Source organism: Carassius auratus, chromosome 9 (assembly GCF_003368295.1).
Source record: "Carassius auratus strain Wakin chromosome 9, ASM336829v1, whole genome shotgun sequence".
Lineage (NCBI taxonomy): Eukaryota > Metazoa > Chordata > Actinopteri > Cypriniformes > Cyprinidae > Carassius > Carassius auratus.
In genome coordinates this window covers 13,959,634-13,979,351 of record NC_039251.1, presented here as the reverse complement: position 1 = coordinate 13,979,351, position 19,718 = coordinate 13,959,634, and the positions used below count along the sequence as shown (strand labels likewise).

Genomic DNA, 19,718 nt, shown 5'->3' with positions numbered 1-19,718 from the left:
AAAAACTTTTGGATTAAACTATTTTTAGTTTACACTGGAAAAAAAATGCAGTTTTATAGTAGAAGTAACTGACTTTTTGCAACATCAGCTTATGGCATTTCTCACTCATTCCTAAAGTATCCTAACGGCGACTGAGAGGTATACAAATATGATCAGAACACAGCTCCCATACTGGAAATGATTGATTTCTGGTCTGTAGTTTAATATTTTTCTGAGATAGAAAAATACTGTATGAAACTTTGAGACATGAGACATTTTACATGGCACCTTGCCTGTGGGTTTTTGACCTTGTATTCTCTGGTGTGGCCAGTGACGTGCAAGGTTATTCTGAGCTTCTCTGTGTGTATCAGTCTTGAGGGCAGTGTCCATTCTCATGTGTCTTAATCAGAATGCTGCAGTCCATGAAGCAGCAACTGAGCCATGTCTCACACTGATTACCTGCTGCATGCAATATTAACACCGTTCTGACTGAGCTCCGTCATAAAACACATACTCATTGACCTCACTTAGAAGATTGCCATGATAACAAGGTGATTCCAATCTAACATTTTATACATTCTAACATCTAATATTTTTCAGGATTGTTATATTCTGAGAGAATTGTTTTTCTGTAAGAAGATTTCAGAGGACAGCAAAATGGCTGAAAGCTAATTCTGCTCTTAGCTCTGATTCAAGACAGAATCTGAGATTTGTTTTGTTAGTTTGATTGTTTTTTTTGTTTTTTGTTTTTTGAAGACATGGTTATTTTCTCTCAATGTAGTTAGACAAAAACATATTCTGTTCTAATGCAGGGAGTTTATATAAGGCTAGCTCTCACTGGTTGCTCCGTTTCTTTCATTTCTTAGCATGTGTTAACCTGAGCTGGAAACTATAACAGAAATGTCACATACATAAATAACATGAATGTATAGAGTACTGACCTGTGAACCATAACCAGAATGAGGTTAATGGTTGCAGTCTGTCCTCATGGATGCAGTGGGATGACGCAAGAGTGTGCAACTCAACACAACTCTTCTTAGATCTGTAATTAGGGAAGATCTACATCAAAACTTAATGGCCTGCTTACACTAATGCTCTTGCCCTGGATTGTAGTTCAGACCTACAGTCTAGATACCTCATTACACTGCTCAATAAGTGGATGCCAGTTTCTTCCAACATTTTTTTTTTTTTTAATGATGTGACCTTTCTTTTAGCAGGGCCTAATTACAGTTGCATGCCAAATTCAGACAGCTTTAATTACGAGATGCAAATTAAGAGTTTCTTGGTGCAGGTGAGGGTTTGTTTTACCTGTGATTTCCAATGCAATGAAGTGGACACAAACATGCAACACTCTGGATGTGTAGTAAGACTCCTGAAACCAAGCAGCCAACATTTTTACAAGTTTCATTTAAAGAGTGTTAGTGTATATTTGAGGGAATTTTGTTATTAGAAATTTTTGAAGGCTAAAAATGTTTTTGTCAAGAATACTAGTTTCTGTCAACAAGCAGAGAGATGTTCAAGCACTCAGTAAACACTATTGTCGTTTTTCATTGAACCAGAATCCATTAGTAGTGCTATTATTCATATAAAAGCTATGAAATCTCCTTGCTTCTGTTTGCCTGTTGTTCCTTTTTGGCTATATTAAAAATCCTAGTTGAAGCTACACACAGCAAACCAGAACTGTTCGTATTGTAAGTTGTACTTTCAATGCTAAAAACTTACTTTAATACTGTTTGTATACATATTGTTTACCACAAAAAATAACTTTTCAAGGTTAGATTATAACAAAGCTCCATATCCCTTGCATTTCATGCTGAAACGAGGAAATTAGAGGCTTTAAAAAAGTGGTGAACAATATGACTATTTTTGAAGAAATATTGTTGTATCGTGATACAGCGCACATTCTGTCAACTGCAGTTTTGATGCCTCCATCTTAATATGCTATACAATGTGATGTGACATTCACTTCAGTGTTAACTCAGTGGTAGATTAACACTCACAGAACACTGTATTGTGCACTTATTCACAGTCACAAAAGTAAATTATTTGCATGTGCTTTAAAGCTTTGCCGGTTAAACGTTTAATTCATCTGCTGTTCTGACTTGAGCTTTTTCTGAAGCACACGCACTAAAGAGTTTTCCCAAACCTGTATTAATTTCTCTCTTGTGCTGAGAACAAAAGAAGATATTCTGAAGAATGTGGGTAACCAAACAGTTGCTGGTCCACATCTTTTCACTATCAGGCCGCACGGTTCTGGGCTACGTTTCCCAAAATGATCTTTACGTGACGTTGTTCGTAAGTTATACCTTAAGTTTTAACATTACGTTAATACGTGTTTCCTGAAATGTTCTTAGTCTAATATATCTTCTGTAAGTCATTCGTTAGTAAGGTTAGTCTGGACCACTCTTAGCTAAACCTTATCGCTGTTCACAGTTCACTCCACTAGTGGCACCACTGTGCAAAAACATTCTTCACATTTCAGTCGATACGATTGTAATTCTGTGTCAAGAAATTATGCATAACCTAATAAATATTCCATTCTAAAATTGTAATACACCCAGTGTTTAATTAATTGAAGTGTTTTAATGCAAAGAATGCAATTCTGGTCCTTGTGCCGCACTGCTCTGCACTTTTTGTATGTTTCTCTTATTGCTTTAGACATTTGTTCTATTCGAACATAAGTGCCCTGCGAAGTGGGAGCAGTAAACACTGTGTAGAGACCATGTCAATTGGAACACAATTCATGCACGGAGCTCACTTCTAATGAGCTGATTATATGAATCAGGTGTGTTAACAAAGAGAGACACACAATATGTGCAGAGCAGTGGGGCCGGGGGACTGGTATTGAGAACCGCTGCATTATACTGATGGTATTTAGTTTTTCCATTATAATATACAAAGGCACATCAGCTGGCAAACCATTAGGAAGCACGTAGTTAGGATTCTATTTAAAGAGAATGAATGTGATGGGGAGTTTGGTCAAACTGTGGCAGCGAGACAGTGAATGGTTGTCCTAAATCATAGTTAGTGTGCACTTTTTCATAATAGTGTCAAAATAGCTACTATGTCAAAAGTTTTGCCTGCCATGGGAGCAAATTCAGCAGCTTTTACATCTTGTTGGTCCAACATTGTCAAAACAAACTTGACAGAGCTACCCCTAAATTCAGCTGCTGGCGGCACTCCGTTTTTTTATGCTGTGGGGAGTTTTTTGGAGGTGGATATGGGTGAATATGGGTTAAGTAAGACCTCGGTGTGCGTTCACTCAATTACAAACATCCAGCTCTGTCTTGCCACTGATTACTTAGCCTACACCTTTCGCCAGACAAAAAGTGATGAAGGCACATCAATGCTTCTATGCCATTGTGGGTGTCCTGTGAGTGAGTGGCCTTGTGGAAGTGACACTTATCCCAATTGCCAACCCATCAGTGCTCAACCAGGCCTTCATAATATGTATAAACATGATCATATAAATGAACCTTTCAAAAGCTATATATATATATATATATATATATGTAGCTATATAAGCAGGTGCAGTCAACAGAGTGGCGATGCCACGCATACGCACTCTAACAGCACGGCTAAGCACGGTTGTCCAACCTTGCAGAGAATTCCAGGCTGAGAATGGTTAGTAATCGTGCCATGCCATAACAGGCTCAAGTGGAAATACAACTGGAACCATAATGTAGCTGACTGTTCTTAGAACCGTTCGGCACTGCACTTCCATGTTTAATATAAATGTAGATATTTGCCTTTTGGATGGGTTTCTACATCATACACATTATATTTAAAATAGACTGTGATAAAAATTGTGGGTGAGACTTAGCGCTTATAAATTTAAATCCCTGCTATTGTGATTTAAACCAAAGACTGTGCCATATGGTTATTTGAAGAGGAGGTTTTGAGAAGGATCCAGTGAAATCTCAAATATATCTCTCATGCACACACTTATTCTGTCCTGGGGGATTGTGCCTCTTGTTGTTTGCATTTGTTTGTCTCTTGTTGCTTGGAGCTCAAGGACGTCATACATTTATAAGTCTTGGGAGTGGTACACCTATCAGAGTCCCGCTAACAAATGAACACGTACACACACACACACAGAGAGAGGAGCAAATGCACATCCCCTGGTGGGATCTGATAGAATGCTTTTACATCTCTTCCTGTGGCCTTTTTCACTAAAGAGATAAGTAACTGAGAGCTCTGTACCCCTAATGATGCCAGTCACAATGTCAAGTCAAATCATACTTATCTGTGTATCACTTTTCACAATTCATATTGCTACAAAGCAGCTTTACAGAAAATCATGATGCTTTTTGATGACATTTTAATAACTTCTTGCCCAACAGTTGCATTTAACAGATTAGAGTTGGGTGATGATAATATATGAATACTCTTGCATTTTGCAAAGATGCTAGCAATACAGCAGTTGAGATTTGCTATATAACTCTTTATATAATGTCTCTTTAGAGTATACATGTATTTGTCATACCTAGATGTGTGCACCTTTCTGCTCTGTAATAATTTATGTACCATTGTATTACAATACTTATTTGGTACTCTTATTACAGCATCATACATCCATGGTCTTAACATGGTATTACCATGCCCAAAAACATGGTAATATCATAGAACATAGTTTTGTCTGTAGAGTTCATAAAATTTGTCCATGTATAGAAGCATGAAGCACGTTCTCTGAGATGCTGCATACCTGTCTTGAACTATTTCTCTTGCATGAGTTGTGTCCAGGCGTCTGTGTGGGTGTCTGCTGCCAGCTGAGGCATTTTATCTTTGTTGTCTGTGTTTTCCTGCCAGATTTTCTCTGTTTTTCCTTTTCTTAGTATGAATATGCATATTGAGTGTGACATAACTCTTTTGTGTCTTGTTTTGTGTTTGTGAGTGTTAGTACATGCTGTGTATGCATACATCTACATATCATGAATACGGTTACACACACACTCACACACACACACACACACACACACCTCTTGATAATGATATGTTTTCTTTTGGAGATGCACAAATAAGTAATTTCAGTGATATTACTCTCTGGTACCATTGTTCCTGATTTTCTGGCACAAAGGAAACAGTGAAATACAGACTTACTGTTATTTTCAATGTATTTGTTACTATGCAAGTATGCTTATTGGTTACGTGAACCTCTAACAATAGTTACACAGTCATTTTTGTGTAAGTTGTATCAGCCTGTAACAGTCCCGCAGTTATTCATATTTTTTATAAAGTGTGTCCTTCCTTATTTATTAATGTGTGTGTTTGTCCTACATAGCCACATGACCAGGTGATATGCTAAACATTTCCATATTTAAATAGATGAGACTGTGGGAATGCACTTTATGCAAATGATCTTTTATCCACCATATCCTGCAGTGTTACAGTGGCACGTTTGGCTCGGTGGTCTGCACTAAATTTAGTATGCTTCATATTTCAGAATGTCTGCTCATGTGTTAAGTGTCTGTTTACACACCCTAGATATTTAATTCTCCTTACAGCTGCATCTGTATAATGTTGCACACCTGAAGAGGCCATAAATTACATTCACTGCTTTCTGTTTTCAGGTGAACATGCCTGAACTAGCGCTGCTGCGTTTCGTAGTTCTGGATGATGATTATATAGGTGATGACTTCATTGGCCAGTACACCATCGCTTTTGAGTGTCTACAGCCTGGATACCGCAATGTGCCCCTGCTGGGCCTCTCTGGAGACCCTTTGCCCCATGCCAGCCTGTTTGTCCACATCGCCATCACTAACCGCAGAGGTGGTGGAAAAGCCCAGAGACGTGGTCTGTCCGTCAGGAGAGGAGCACGGCGTGGACGAGAGTATGTCACTCTGCGTAACACAGGAATCAAAGTGCTGGATGACACTTTCCGCCCAGCCAGTGGACCCTTGCGAGAAGCTACAGACCTGCGAGAGGATGCACTGGTAAGGGAGGTTGTGCATGTTCAGACAACAGTAATACTGGCAATTTGACTTCTTCTCTACTTAGCAGCCACACCTTGCTGACAAGACCAGGTTACACATGTAGGAATTTCCATTCTGGTTCATGTTTATGTAGATTAGTGTGGTTTGGTGCTGGTCAGCCAGCATGCTTTTTCCATGTGATTAGACTCATCCAAAGATCCAGAAAGGTCACAAAGGCATTGTAAAATGAATCAATAAGATTCAAGCGGTTTAGGTTTTGTGTAGACATACAATAGCTTCATAAAATGAACATATTCAGATTAGGCTTGCATGCCTGTACTTTCAGAGGAGAGACAGAAACTTCTCATGTTTCATAAAAACAATATTAACTTCTGTTTTATGGTATTGGAATGACATGAGGTTGAGTAAATTAAGAATTTTATTTTTTTTCAGGGGGTGAGCTACAGTATAGACCTTAATCAGTTTAGACACTGTTGAATTTAACACAATCAAAACAACACTGTGAGGGATAGACTTCAAAATCACACACTGTATAAAGGTCCTCACAACTTTCAAAACTGTTTTATGAAGTTATTATTCTGTTGAAAGTTATTTAGAAAGTTGTTTCATCAGCTGAACTCTATCGGTATGTTGTTTAATAACAGACAGCCCGTTGGAATTACTGCACTTCTATCCGTCACAGCCTTGTTTTCATTCCTGTCAGAAATAAGTAAGGTCTATCTCTTTATGCTTGGGGCTGTGCTGGGGGCTAGCATCCTGATACGGTTTTAAAAAGTTATCAGTTCACAGCATAGAAACCTATAATTTAAAAGCTAAATACCAGTAGTAAATAATTTGTATTCTTATTTTATTGGAATAATTTCTTAACATTTTAGAATTCAGTAATTTATTGTATTTCTAAATATTTTATATTATTTCTATCATATTCAATGGGTGCACCTTTTACTAAAACATTTCATTTTAAATGGGTGTATTTTGTGAATGGATGTATTTTGTGATTGGATGAGGCCACATTAGTGTCTGCAAACATTGGTCCATCTAGATGGACGGCTGGCTCTCCCAGTCAGAGCGGCCTAAATGTTATGGTTTGGAAATAGCGAACAGAAATATGAAGTAGATTTTGTCAGTGCAAATAGTGCTGTTCGGTGTTTGTAAATGTGTCACTCACTAATAACATGGCCATGTCAGACACTGAAAACAGATATAGGGTAGAGTATCTGTGGGGTCAGGTGACAGGGACGGGATCAGTTGCCACCGCAGTGTGTTTAGGAAGAGGAGTTACTCCACATCCAAAATTACTGTGTTCACAAAACCTGTTGCTGATCTCAGAGATAAACACACAGTTAGACAGCAGCTCCGAAAACTACTTATTTGAATCTTGTATTTGCAATTACTGTTATCTGTCTGATCCAATGGTCCTTTTTCAGTATGATTATGAATCTTTTACCTCACACACCACTGGTAATAGACTTGTTTGTTTGATGATTTTAGCCAAGTGGTGTTCTTATCATTTTTTTTTTCAAAATAAAAGCCACTTGGTTGGATTTTTATTTATTTATTTTTTAATACCTTTCCATTGTCTACTTCATGGGGTCACTGTACACCCTGACCCCTATTTTGCTGTATAATATATATATATGAGCCACAACGATGTCCACTTTATTCACAGCATATCCTGTGGACTTCTTTCTCATACAAATAAACACAGATATACAGACCAATCGCCCACATGAAGCCCCCTTAACACACACGTACATCTCCAAATGGCTTTGTTAATCACGGTTGTGGGTGGGTGATTCTGTCAGGTGGAAAATAGAAACGGGCTCTCTATCTGCCACATTGTAATGAAGGGAAATGTATGATAAAAAGCTGAAATATGATTAGCTGAGGCCTTTGTCATAACAGACACAGAAAGCTGTTAAATTGCACAGGTTTGTCCGTCTGTATAAAGAAAAGAAGTCATTTTTTTGGATCTGCCTCGAGAGTAGCTTTACATAATAAAGTCAGTGTCAAACAATATAAATGTCACCATTTATTTCAGGTTTTTAATTCTTTTTTTTTACAAGATCCTGCAGTTGTGATTGTATACTTTTAGAGTACTCTGTACTATGGTATTTAAAAGTTTGGGGTCCTTTTTTATTTTTAAAAGAATATTATAAGAAATTAATTCATTTAGCAAGGCAACGTAAAATTTATCAAAAGTGTATAATGTACTGTATGAAGTTATTAAAGATTACTATTTTGAACAAATGCTGTTCTTTTAAACTTTCTTGTCTTTTAAAGAAAAGGAAAAAAATATTCCACAAAAATATTATCAGTGGTGAAAGCGGTGCTGCTTAATAAGAAATATTTCTTGTGCGTGAAATTAGCACAATAGAAGGATCATGTGACACTGAAGATAGGAGTGATGGTTGCTGGAAATTCAGCTTTTCCATCACGGGAATAAGTTATATTTAAAAACAATTGTAATAATATTTCGCAATATTTGTTTTACTGTGTTTTTTATCAAATAAGAGCATTAGAGACGTCTCAAGAACATGCTACCCCAATCCCAAAATTATGCACATTTTTATGTTTTTTTTTTTTTTTTTTTTGTTTGTTAACATGACATTTTTGTGCTTATCTTATTGTCATGTTATGTTCTATTATCTCTTTCTCTTGGACTTGCTGAACTATTTGTGTTAACCAGGTGTGTGCCTGTGTGTTCATGTTTTCTCTTTCTTTAGAGCGCCACAGTGGCTTTTAAAGAGCAGTGTGGGCTCCCCCCGATGGCCACACTGAAGCAGTGCATCCAGAGCTTAGCCACGAGGCTGCAGAGTCCAGAAGGGACCCCAAGTGCCACACTCACTCTGAAGGAAGGTTACCCTTGCCTGGAACCGGTGGGAAACTTGACTGATGCCACGCGTAAACTGCTAAATGGTTATGACACAGTAAGAGGATGGTGAATTTAATGTCATGCATCATTGCCACTTGTTTTTTTTTTTTGGGCTGTCTGTGGTTCCGTTTCATAGATTATAATAGACCAACTTTATGCTTATGCTAAATTTCCCAGGCAATCACTAATGTGCAGATAAAACCATTTCCTAAATGTTAGGCTATTACCTGCATTACCTGCCATTACAATGGCATTTGTCTTTTTATCCATCCCACGTGTGTGTGTGTGTGGGAGTAAGAAGAGGCACATCGGAGTGAGTAAGACATTTCAGGCTTTAGTAACCATCCTCCTCCTCTCCTTTTGTAAGTTCCCTCATTCTCTGTCTCTCCCTGTGGGTTGACTCTGGGTTCTGGTGTGTGTTTGAGACCCGGGGAGTCAGACAGCACTGACTGGCAGCACTGCATTTTATAAATATCTGCACTGTGAGAGAGGGCAGCAAGGGTCTTCTCAGAATTTTATTGCTTAAAGATCACTTTTCCATAGTTCATAATAGAGTTCTCAGATGTGTAATGTTTGAGTAATGTTTTTGTCATGTCAGAAATGAGACAGTAGTTTGTATAGAGTAAAAGTATAGACCTATGAAATGAATGAATGAATAATGTAATATTTAGCTTGGATGAGTCATTAAGAATTTCATGCAAAATTATGAGCAGTTTCTCATTCTTTTGGGAGACTTGAGATCAGCAAGGTTATTTTTTGAGGAAATTAGTCCTTTGGGTTCACATTTTTTTCAGGCATACTCATAAAATTTGTGTATGTGTACAATATTGTTGAATACTTTGGAGATTGATTAAATGTTTTCATGTTTTTGAAAGAAGGCTTAATTTATGTTTTAATGCAGTAATGTTATGAAGTATCATTACATTTTAAAATAACTGCTTATTTCTTTTTATATATCTTAAAATGTAATTTATTCTTGTAAAGACAATTCTCAGCAGCCATTACTCCAGTCAAATGATCCTTCAGAAATCATTATAATATGCTGATTTGGTGCTCAAGAAACATTTATTATTATCAGTGTTGAAACCTGTTGTACTGCTAATGCTTTTTTTCCAGATTCTAGCACTTTTTCTTTTTTTTATGATGATGAATAGATAATTCAAAAGAACATCATATATTTGAAATAAGCATCTTTTGTAACATTGTAAATGTCTTTTCTATCACATTTGATCTATGGAGTGTGTCTTTGCTGAATGGAAGTATTAATTTCTTTATGAAAATATATGAGCAGATCATAAAATATTTCCTGTCTGCATCCTTCTTCAGATGATCTCTGCCAGCAAACAGCTAATAGAGAATGCAGATGGAGTGCATGAGAGAATCGCACAAGTGCAGAAGGAAGGTGAGTAGAGGTGTGGGAGAGATGAGTGGGGATGAATCATCTTTTATTTTCTTTCCACCGAATGATGTTTCAGTCAGGCCCCAGAGGATGTGTGAAAATCTTGAAACAATTCATAGATTTTTCAAATTTGCATTCAGAGTAGATCCTATTATCTACAACACACACACAGTCCCCTATCAACACTTTGAAACACTGCCTTTTATCTTGAAAAGTGCTGAAAATACCTTCACAGAGTTGTTTTGAAATGTAATGAAATGAGATGTAAGTCTACACATTATCCAGTGTTGATGAGGTACTTATACTAGTGATGCTCTAGTAGTGTGACAGCAGGACTGGTACTGTTTATCTCGTGGGGCCCCCCTTTGGCAAAATCGCAGTGGGTCCCCCACCACTGGGGGTCCCTTGAAATGTCACACACTTTTCATCCCACATGCAGTGGCTCTTTTTTTGTAGCTTTTCCAGTAACAAGCCACAAACTTTTCTCCAAAGCATATCTGTTTTTGTAGCATGACAAACCACAACACTGCTGTTATGTGAAATTTTACTGGACGCGCAGCTTTATAACCAAGTTAGTCGACGCAATATTCAAAGAATGTAGCTTTGGGAAGTCTGATTCATTTTTTTTTTTTTTTTTTTTTTTTGTGTGTGACTCTTTTCATTCTGGCAGTGTCATGTAAATAAACAATTCACCATTTAAATAAATCATTCACAGTCCCTGCATGGAGCATTCTGCCTTTCTTTTTATATTTAATGTAGAAAATTGTGCTTTTTTCAATGTGTTTTCAACCCAGTTTTTTAAATGTGGGTGTTTTTAAAAATGTTTAATATGTTTAAATACTATATGATCTTTCACCCTATAATTGAGATACATTAATTAAACCCCTCAATGTTTTATGCTAAAAATGATCAATTAACTATTAATGAATGAAAATTATGTAATAATAGTAATGGTAAGAATTCATAAAACACTTTAATTGAAAATGTATATTGTTACTATATTTTTTGTAGCCACAGTAACTACTTTTTCAAAAGAGTAGCTTGACTGTTGTTGAAGTACTGTAAATTATGATAGATGGACAAATTACAGTTTTACCATGGTAACTACCAAAATACTGCAGTTATACAGCTAATACTGTCAAATCTTAAGGAAAGGAAATGACAAGATCATTAAATGCTTTCTACCAGTATAAGAATATCATCACTGTCTGTTTGTAGCCTCATTATCTCTCACACAAATATTTTTTTTTACCCCCAGTTACACATATACGAGGCACTTAGGTCAAAATACTGTGTTCTTATTTCCTTAAGAGGGTATACTGATGAAATAAGAGCGAGTGAGTGAAACAGCACAGCAGATTAGGAACGAACGTGCAGCTTACGGAGGCCATGCCAAGATTCATCAAGGGAAGCACAATATTATCTAACCAGAGGATGAATGAGTACATATCATCCATTATTTGGCAGCTCAGTTCCTGCAGAAGCATGTTTGCACCATAAATGGCATTTTGTAAATCTCAAGCCAGAGAAAAAAAAAAAAACAAGTTAAAATGATACATGTTATGTATTTGTTTTGTTATATGTCCTCTTAGGAATGGTGTTTCATGAAGACCTGCCCAGGTTGGGAGAAAAGGAAAATCTAAAAGGCCGTAAACAAAGTAAAGCTTTGGAAAGCTTCACTTGGAACATCACTGTGCTGAAGGTAAATAGCGTGAGCTTCTCTTTCCCTCCCTCAAATAGCCTTGAATTTTTGGATAATGTTTTCACTCTGCTTTTAGACGAGAGGGAGAAAGGCTTCTGTTGTTTTGAAATTCTATCTTGCAAACGTTAGTTGTTTGACCTTATAAATATAGCGTGTGTGCAGTGGACTTTTGAAATGAGCAGGTCCTAGTAGGTTTTAGTTGATTGGAAATTCATGTTTCAGTTCCATTTGATGTTTATACAGTTTATGGGTTAAACGATTATGCAACAGCTTTTACCTCACACTTGGGACTATAAACAAGAGACATTGCCATAAAAGCTCTGTAAAACCAAGTCTCTTCAAAGTCTTGTTGTTTGGCTATTATTAATAGTCGCTGTATTTTTAGAGCTTTGGTCAATAAATCTTCCATGTCCTTTAAAGAGGACATACATTTTTAATTATTTTGTTTTTCCCACTGAGGTCCACTAAAAATAAATAAATAAATGTTTTGTTTAAAACATCGTTTAGTAGGGGTGTAACGGTTCACAAAATTCACGGTTCGGTTCGATACGATACACTGATGTCACGGTTCGGTTCGGTTCGGTTCGATACGTTTTAGATACAGCAAAATGTAAAAACATCTCAACTTTTCAGAATGCCGCAAGCGCACCGCGGGTCATGTGACAAGAACCAACCAATCAGCTTCATCCTTTCCCGTAACAACGTTGAGAGCTCAGCCAAGATGAAGGAACAGCTGTTCACAGTTGTATATGGATTGCAATTTTGAAATAAATTCAGTAGCAGAGCTACTGCAAGCGATTTTTAGAGCTGCAAATCCATTTATCCTTCGCTGAAATTTCCGCGTCTCATGGAGAGAGCACGTCATTGTTGCTTAGCAAAGACAGACGCCTCATGAGCGCTTCTGCCCGAGCGCTTTGGAAAGGAGGAGAAAGACGCGCTTAGCGTTTTCCATGCGTTTTTAGGCACGATATGTGAACGGCCCCTAAGGCGCTCGCTCGTTGCAAAATGTCTAATGCATTTAACAGACCAGAAATATAAGATCCTAAAATAACCAACAGGTCTGGTGTTTGGGTTGGATTCCCTGTAAGCTATAGTGTCTAAATGCTGCAGGGATAGTTTGCTGCGTGCATGTTTCTCCTTTTTTTCGTCTTTTCCCAGATAGTACTGACGCATATATCCCAGATATTCCCGCTGGTTTTTTTTTTTTTTTTTTTTTGTAATCCCGCTGGTGTACCCTGTCATGTTGCAGATGCGACATACCGTTGTTTTTTTATCCACCACTCTCTTGCCATCACCATTATAGCTTAAAGGGAATCCAAAGTGCACCCAAACACCAGACCTGTTGGTTATTGGAGGATCTTCTCATTTCTAGTCTGTTAAACGCATTGGCTATTTTGCAACGAGCCTTCAGCGCGTACTGAGTGAGCGAGCGCCTGCTGAGTAGCCTAACATAAACATATAAGATGGTGTTTTTTTCTTCTTCAGGAGTGTCAGGGGCGTTGCCTGTTACGTTGTTTGGGTTATTGGGCTACCTTGTTGAACGCATATCATTATATTTCTTTCTCTCTCTTTTTTTTTTTTTTTCAAATATAATTAATTACTCCAACGAACCGTTCGGTATACATAATGCGTACCGCGTACCGAACCGAAAGCGTCGTACCGAACGGTTCAATACGAATACGCGTATCGTTACACCCCTATCGTTTAGTATTCATTGTCACTTCCCAACAGGATAATTTTTGCTGTTGTGACTTGTATATGAAATACTTTGCAGTGAAGCACATCCAAGTGACAAAACACAAATGAATTGTTCACAGTAAAATGAAAATAAGATTCATGAAATAGATGGAGTGGTTAATTGACATTATCCTCATGCAACAGTGGTTTTAAATAAATCAGTTTGATTGAATTATTTCATGATACAATGATTCACTCAAAGAGACAGCCACTTGTCGCCACCTACTGGTGTAAATATGTAACCTGCGTAAAAGGTCATTGAAAAATCCCACTGCTAATGCACAGACTGTGAACCTAATCAAATTCATGCACCAGAGCTAACTGATGTATGTAGCTAACTGATGCTAACTGAACCTCATAACCAACCCGGTTTATTTAATTCATGTGTCTCTCTTTTTAGGGTCAGTGTGACCTCCTGCGCGGTGCTAAGCTAGATGCTTTGGATTCGTTGAGGCAGCTGGCTTTGGCCTGTGAGGCGTCCGGCCTGATCTTGAACTCTGACGGTCACTACGCCCCTCACGGTCTGTCCTCCAGACGTGGCAGTAACCATGGCAATGGTCGCATCTGAGCCCCAGAGACGCGCATAGGCATTGAGAGAGCGTTTGTTCATAGTTGAATGAATGGATGATTGTTGAACAGACAGAAAGACAGAGTGTCTCAGATGGACAGATGCTAGTCAGGAACATTTGTCCCTTATTGAAATGGTTGCTTGTTCTAGCTCAGCATTGACCAGATGTTATTTGAGGACAAATTAAGGAATGTTCTTATCAAGACACACTGAATGAAGGACGTAAAAGGAATTAAAACGAATTCCTCAGCGATATTAAATGACTGATGTCAACAATGTAGATTTTGCTGGATTGAAAAACGTCCCCGCAATATTTAAGAGGACTTTAGTGTTGAACTCCTTGCAGTTCACAGACTAGAAATGTTATTTCGAGCATAAAGAACAATCTAATTATAGATCTAAAACTGCAACTTATGTTGAATACAGAAGACTCATTAGTCTTTCCCCTTGTTCACGACAAGACCACCAAAGCGTGAGGTTTGTTTACTCAGGTTAGCACATCTCAGAAATGCTTTTAGAAGGTCTGACATTAGTCTGCATCATCTTCAGGGCTGTATCTTCATCTGTGCTATCACTCAAATAGATTGACATGTGATGCCCAAGAGCAGGACAGCACCATTTCTGCCCCCAAGCCCTATCCAGTCCAAAGTGTAGGGTATATAACTGGTGCCTCTCTGTTAAAGGCAACCATATCCTCATCTTCCAGTGACACAGATCGTCTTCAGATCATTAACAATGCAGAATGAGCTCAAGAAGGCTTTGTTAAAATACTGCATAGTGCTCCCTAACGGTGTTAACTGAGCCGGTTACTCAATGGGACGACAAGTACCGATTATACCACATATCCATGTAACGTGTATGGAGTTCAGCACCCCCATCAGATTGGAACAGTGTTACAAAATAATGAACTACGGTTTGGTTGAAAAGTGACTTTATTTCTAACACACATTCCTTGGCTTGATTGGATGAAGGCTTCCAATGAGTCTGCTGGCATGGTCACCGTCGCTTTTTTTTGTCATAACAAAGACAAAAATGCTACTAAACATGGCAAGAATTGGTGCCGTTGTTTGATTAAAAAATAACTAATGATTATAAACAGCTTTAAGCACTGAGAGGACTTAAGTAGATAAAAATCTAAAGTATAAACTGTTTTACAAGTTCATTGTGTAACATTTGACCGTGTTGTAATAGACAAGGAAAACATTGGCAGTGTTTTGTCTACTGCCGTCAAAGACACTTACAACAGACTAGTTTTTCAAGTTTGCACCTTTTCTTTTCATTTTAACAGAGCAACAGAAATTAGATCTGTGAGATTGGAAAAGTAGATATATATATTATTTTTCTTATGGTAGACAAGTAGAAGTGTTGATACGTTGTGTGTGTGTATGTGAACGTAACTGTGCGAGAGCGGTGCTAATGTAAATGTGTGTGAGAATGTGACCAGTCTGTTGCCTGATTGATTTGGGCAGTTGTTTTTAAAGGAAACCCTTACTGTTGGTTGATGTCAGACATTTTATTTTATAGGACCCAGTGAGCATGTTCACAACAGTGAATATGAAGAAATTGATAATGAATGGAATGAGAAAAGGCATGTAATGTCCACATGAGCAGACGTCCTGTTTTGTGTCTTTTACTCTCCTTTTCAACACTTTTACTCTACTTTGTACTGTTCCTTAATGCTTTATATGTATTTACTTTTCTCCTCCTTTGTCTGTGCCCTTGTTTTTTTCCTATTCTCTGTTTTTGACTGAAGGGCGAACAGTTCATGCCTGTTCTGTGAGAAGTTTTTGTGCACGTTCACGTCTGACCTGAATGTGTACTGATTCCTAAAGTGTTCCTTAAAAACAAATTGTTCACTTAAGCGTGAACATAAATGTTTTGTTAATTATATAAGAGAATTGTAGATATAATATATTTAATTGTCCCATTTGTAATCCATCCATGCGTTTGTAACGCGTAACCCTTGTTCCTCTGGCCCCTAGACTTGTAACCTGTAGATCTGGGTACCTGTATAGGGGCCAAAATCTAAATAATGAATACCCAGTCACAGTATTAGCTTTCTGTTCCAGTTACGATGACTCTTGAGACCAATCAGACATGTGAAGTTAGTTGTCTCACTTTAGATGGGTACAATTACTCTTATGAGGAAACCGATACAAATATAATGTGTCGATGACGAGCAAAATGAACCCCCATTGAGGTGCACTTTAAACTAAACCGAGCAATCCATCTTGATTCCTGCAGTATTAGGTAGTGGTCAACATCTCAGACAGTGCAATATTACTCTACTGTTTGACGTTAAACATAATGACTAGTTTAGTGAGGAGCATTAATCCAGCTGTCCCTAATTTGTCGTTTCTGCTTTTTCCCCCGATGTGTGGTAACTGTGCATTTGTCGTGTCTCCCTTTCCTCTGACTCTTAAAAATTAAATATATTCTTTAAAATATTGTTTGGTTGCATTTTTGTTAGCAGTCGTTGTCCTTGTATAAATGGAGAGTATTTATTAAAGGTGACAAGCGTGCGTTAAACAAAGTAAACTTCAAAGCGATGTTGCTTTTATTTTGAAATGATGCTTTGTATTTTATAACATTAACAAGTTGATGTAACACAGATGTGCCCCAGACTAAATAAAGTTATCTTTTACTGACTGCTGTCTCTTCTGTTAACCGTCACGGTTCTGTCCTATCAATACTGCTGGAGCACTTTAGCCATTTAATGACATGTATTTGGATATGTTGGTTAACAGGACGCTTGTCCAATCTACTTAACATTATTTTGTGGGGAAACAGTAGCGATCAATAACGATCATGGGAAAATATTCAATGTAACCAGCAGATGGAGGTGTTTCCAGTCTTTAAAATCTGGTTAATTGCAGGCCTGTTGCTATACAGAAGATATCTCATGCCTGTCAAGCCTATTTTAATTATTTATTCAAATATTTCTTATGTGTACCTGAAACTTATTTTGACTTAACTGCATTATAGCATGTAATCAAGAATTGAAAGTATTTTAAGTGCTTTATTATTGTAGTAAAGCACTTAACTCGAATTTCAAAACTTGCACACAATTACATTTTCAAAAAACAAAAATATCATTATTTTTACTTATTGTGATATAATTTTAATCTCCCAAGATCAAATTATACATTTTCTTAGATCTTCATGGCTTAAATATGTTCTTTTTTTGTCTGTCATACTGAACAAACAAGCCAATTAAAATTTAATTCCACAAATTTATGTCTGTATCTTATGAAATCCATTTCAATGTAAATTCTAAATGACCGCAGATTTCTCATTTGTCACTGCAACATGTAAGTTGACCTAAGGCCTTATAACTGGTAACATGCATGTCCAATTCGACTCGAGTAGTGTGAATATGTTTATGTTACACTTCTTTAAGCAACTAATGTAAAACAACTATAGAATCAGCTGCTTCTGAATGTAAAGTTATGACTCTTTCAGGATTTTGGTATCAAAATCATACTCACAAACCACCTCTAAAACTAATCAGTTAATCAGTAAAAAAGTAAGAATTAAAGCTTTTTAAGTAAAAACACATTTTACATTTTTTTTTTTCATACTTTTTCTCCGGTATTGGCTGGATAATTTTAACAGTGATATATGGACACTCAAGCTTTACCTTATGTAAGTTATGATGCATGAACGAAGATTAAAATAAATTGATGAACAGATACAGTCTAGTTTTGCCTTAAAGCAGTGCACTTAAGTATTTCCCCATCATCATCAATATATTCTTTCTCATATAGGTTGGCTGCTATCAACAGTGAAACACCTTTTGGTCTATATGACCAACTGTAACCTGTTGTTAGCAAAAATACCTCTTGGTGGAGACAGTGACATAGAATTAAAGTGAGAAATGAATATCCATACCGTTGTCTAGTAGTCTACTTATTTGAAAAGGCAGAAAACAAATTCAAAATTGAGATAAATATATTCATAAAATATTCATTTTATTATTGTTGTTCATTTATTTTTCGTTAATGTTTTCCTCGAGTTTATCCAATCAGTGATGTTTTATTTATATTTGTCTTTGTCACAATTAAAAACGTATATATATATATTTTTAACAAGTTGTCGCTAAAAAAAAGAAAATTCTAACTTGAAGTGCTCTGATTGTGACCCTAAGCATGGCTGTGGTGTTCTCTGCCCATTGCACATGGCACTGTGTTTTATAGACGCGCGCCCCACTGGAGCAGATGTAAGATTTGACATTGTGCCAAGCGGACAGGTGAAATGACAGGCTGACAGCCTTTAATTCAGCAAACATCTGCCTGCTTTCTCACGAGAGTCAGAGTGCAGCTACGAAGACATTTTTCACTTTTAAAACACTTTTAAGACCGTCTGACGCTCTATAATGGCCAGAGCGTGGTCAATTAGTTTTTTTCTAAACATCCATTTTAGATGTTTGCCATAAACCTTAGGTCTTCAGAGAAGTTATTTGTGTTTTATGATGTCTCCGAACTATTTTTGAGGGGTTTAGATGTGTTTGTATTGATGTACAGTATCTTAAGCGGCACAGTTCATTTAGACCTCGAAGAAAAGTTTAAGAATAATTGGATTTCTTCTGGTGACTTTTACTTAACAGCGGTGAGAGCAATCAAATTCTTGACACAGCTAGTGTTAAAACAGCTAGCCATTAGCAGCTGGAGCTCTTCGTGTTTTTGTCACTTCGCGGGGACGTTTCTTTTGCCAGAGGCGCTCACCAGCGATGACGCTGTGCTTCCCAACACTAATAGAGCCCTGTTAATTTTAGCCTGGCGTGCGCCTCGGAGGAGAGCCACTTTGAGTTTAATTACAGTCTTCCCGAGGCAGCAATTTCACTATGATTTTGGTGGAGAAGAGGAAAAAAAGCGCGAGAAATGATCACCTCTTAAAAGTGTCTAAATTGCATCTTATTTTTCCCCTCTTTTTAACCACAACAAAAGGGATGGGCACAATAGCGCGGCATGTTTCCTCCCAATCTAGCGCGCTGTGACCAATTACCAGCGCCATTATCTGAGCTGTATTAAAGATGGCACAGGAGGACTGATGAGGCGTGATTGAAAAGTTTGTCAATGTAAAGTTCGCTTCCAAGCATGTTGCGCTTCCTCTCTGAGCTACAGCACATTATTAGCTGCCTATCTTTCCTCCATATAAACAGTTCTTTCAATATACTTTTAAACTGTGTCAAGTATGACTGTATTTAATGTAAAAATGCACTCTTGACTTCACTTCATGATGTGTTTCAGGTTTGGACTTTTGGAAATGTCCTGGACTTTCAAACACATTGTGATCTGGGTGTGACAGAATCTTAATTAGAACCTCAGAAATTAACCAGGGATCAGGATCAACATGCACAATTTATATTATATTATATTTATTATTTATTATATTTTATTCTTGGTCTAAACTTGGCATTTAAATTTAGACACTTTAAAGACATTAGATTATTTGCATTTAATTAAATTGATATAAATTGATTCAGGGGCATATGATGTAATGATGATAACTGAAAATAACTGATG

General features: G+C 37.2%; 1 protein-coding gene across 1 annotated transcript in view; it reads left to right on the top strand.

Moving 5' to 3' along the window:
* LOC113108444 (inactive phospholipase C-like protein 1) overlaps positions 1–16,841 on the top strand; it is a 69,153-nt gene extending 52,312 nt beyond the window's left edge. The window contains exons 4-8 of the mRNA XM_026271577.1: positions 5,550–5,912; positions 8,639–8,842; positions 10,114–10,189; positions 11,779–11,888; positions 14,026–16,841. Coding sequence (XP_026127362.1) covers positions 5,550–5,912; positions 8,639–8,842; positions 10,114–10,189; positions 11,779–11,888; positions 14,026–14,193 — 921 coding nt within the window. The 3' untranslated portion in view covers positions 14,194–16,841. The remainder of the gene's footprint in view (positions 1–5,549; positions 5,913–8,638; positions 8,843–10,113; positions 10,190–11,778; positions 11,889–14,025) is intronic.
* The last annotated feature ends 2,877 nt before the right edge of the window (positions 16,842–19,718 follow it).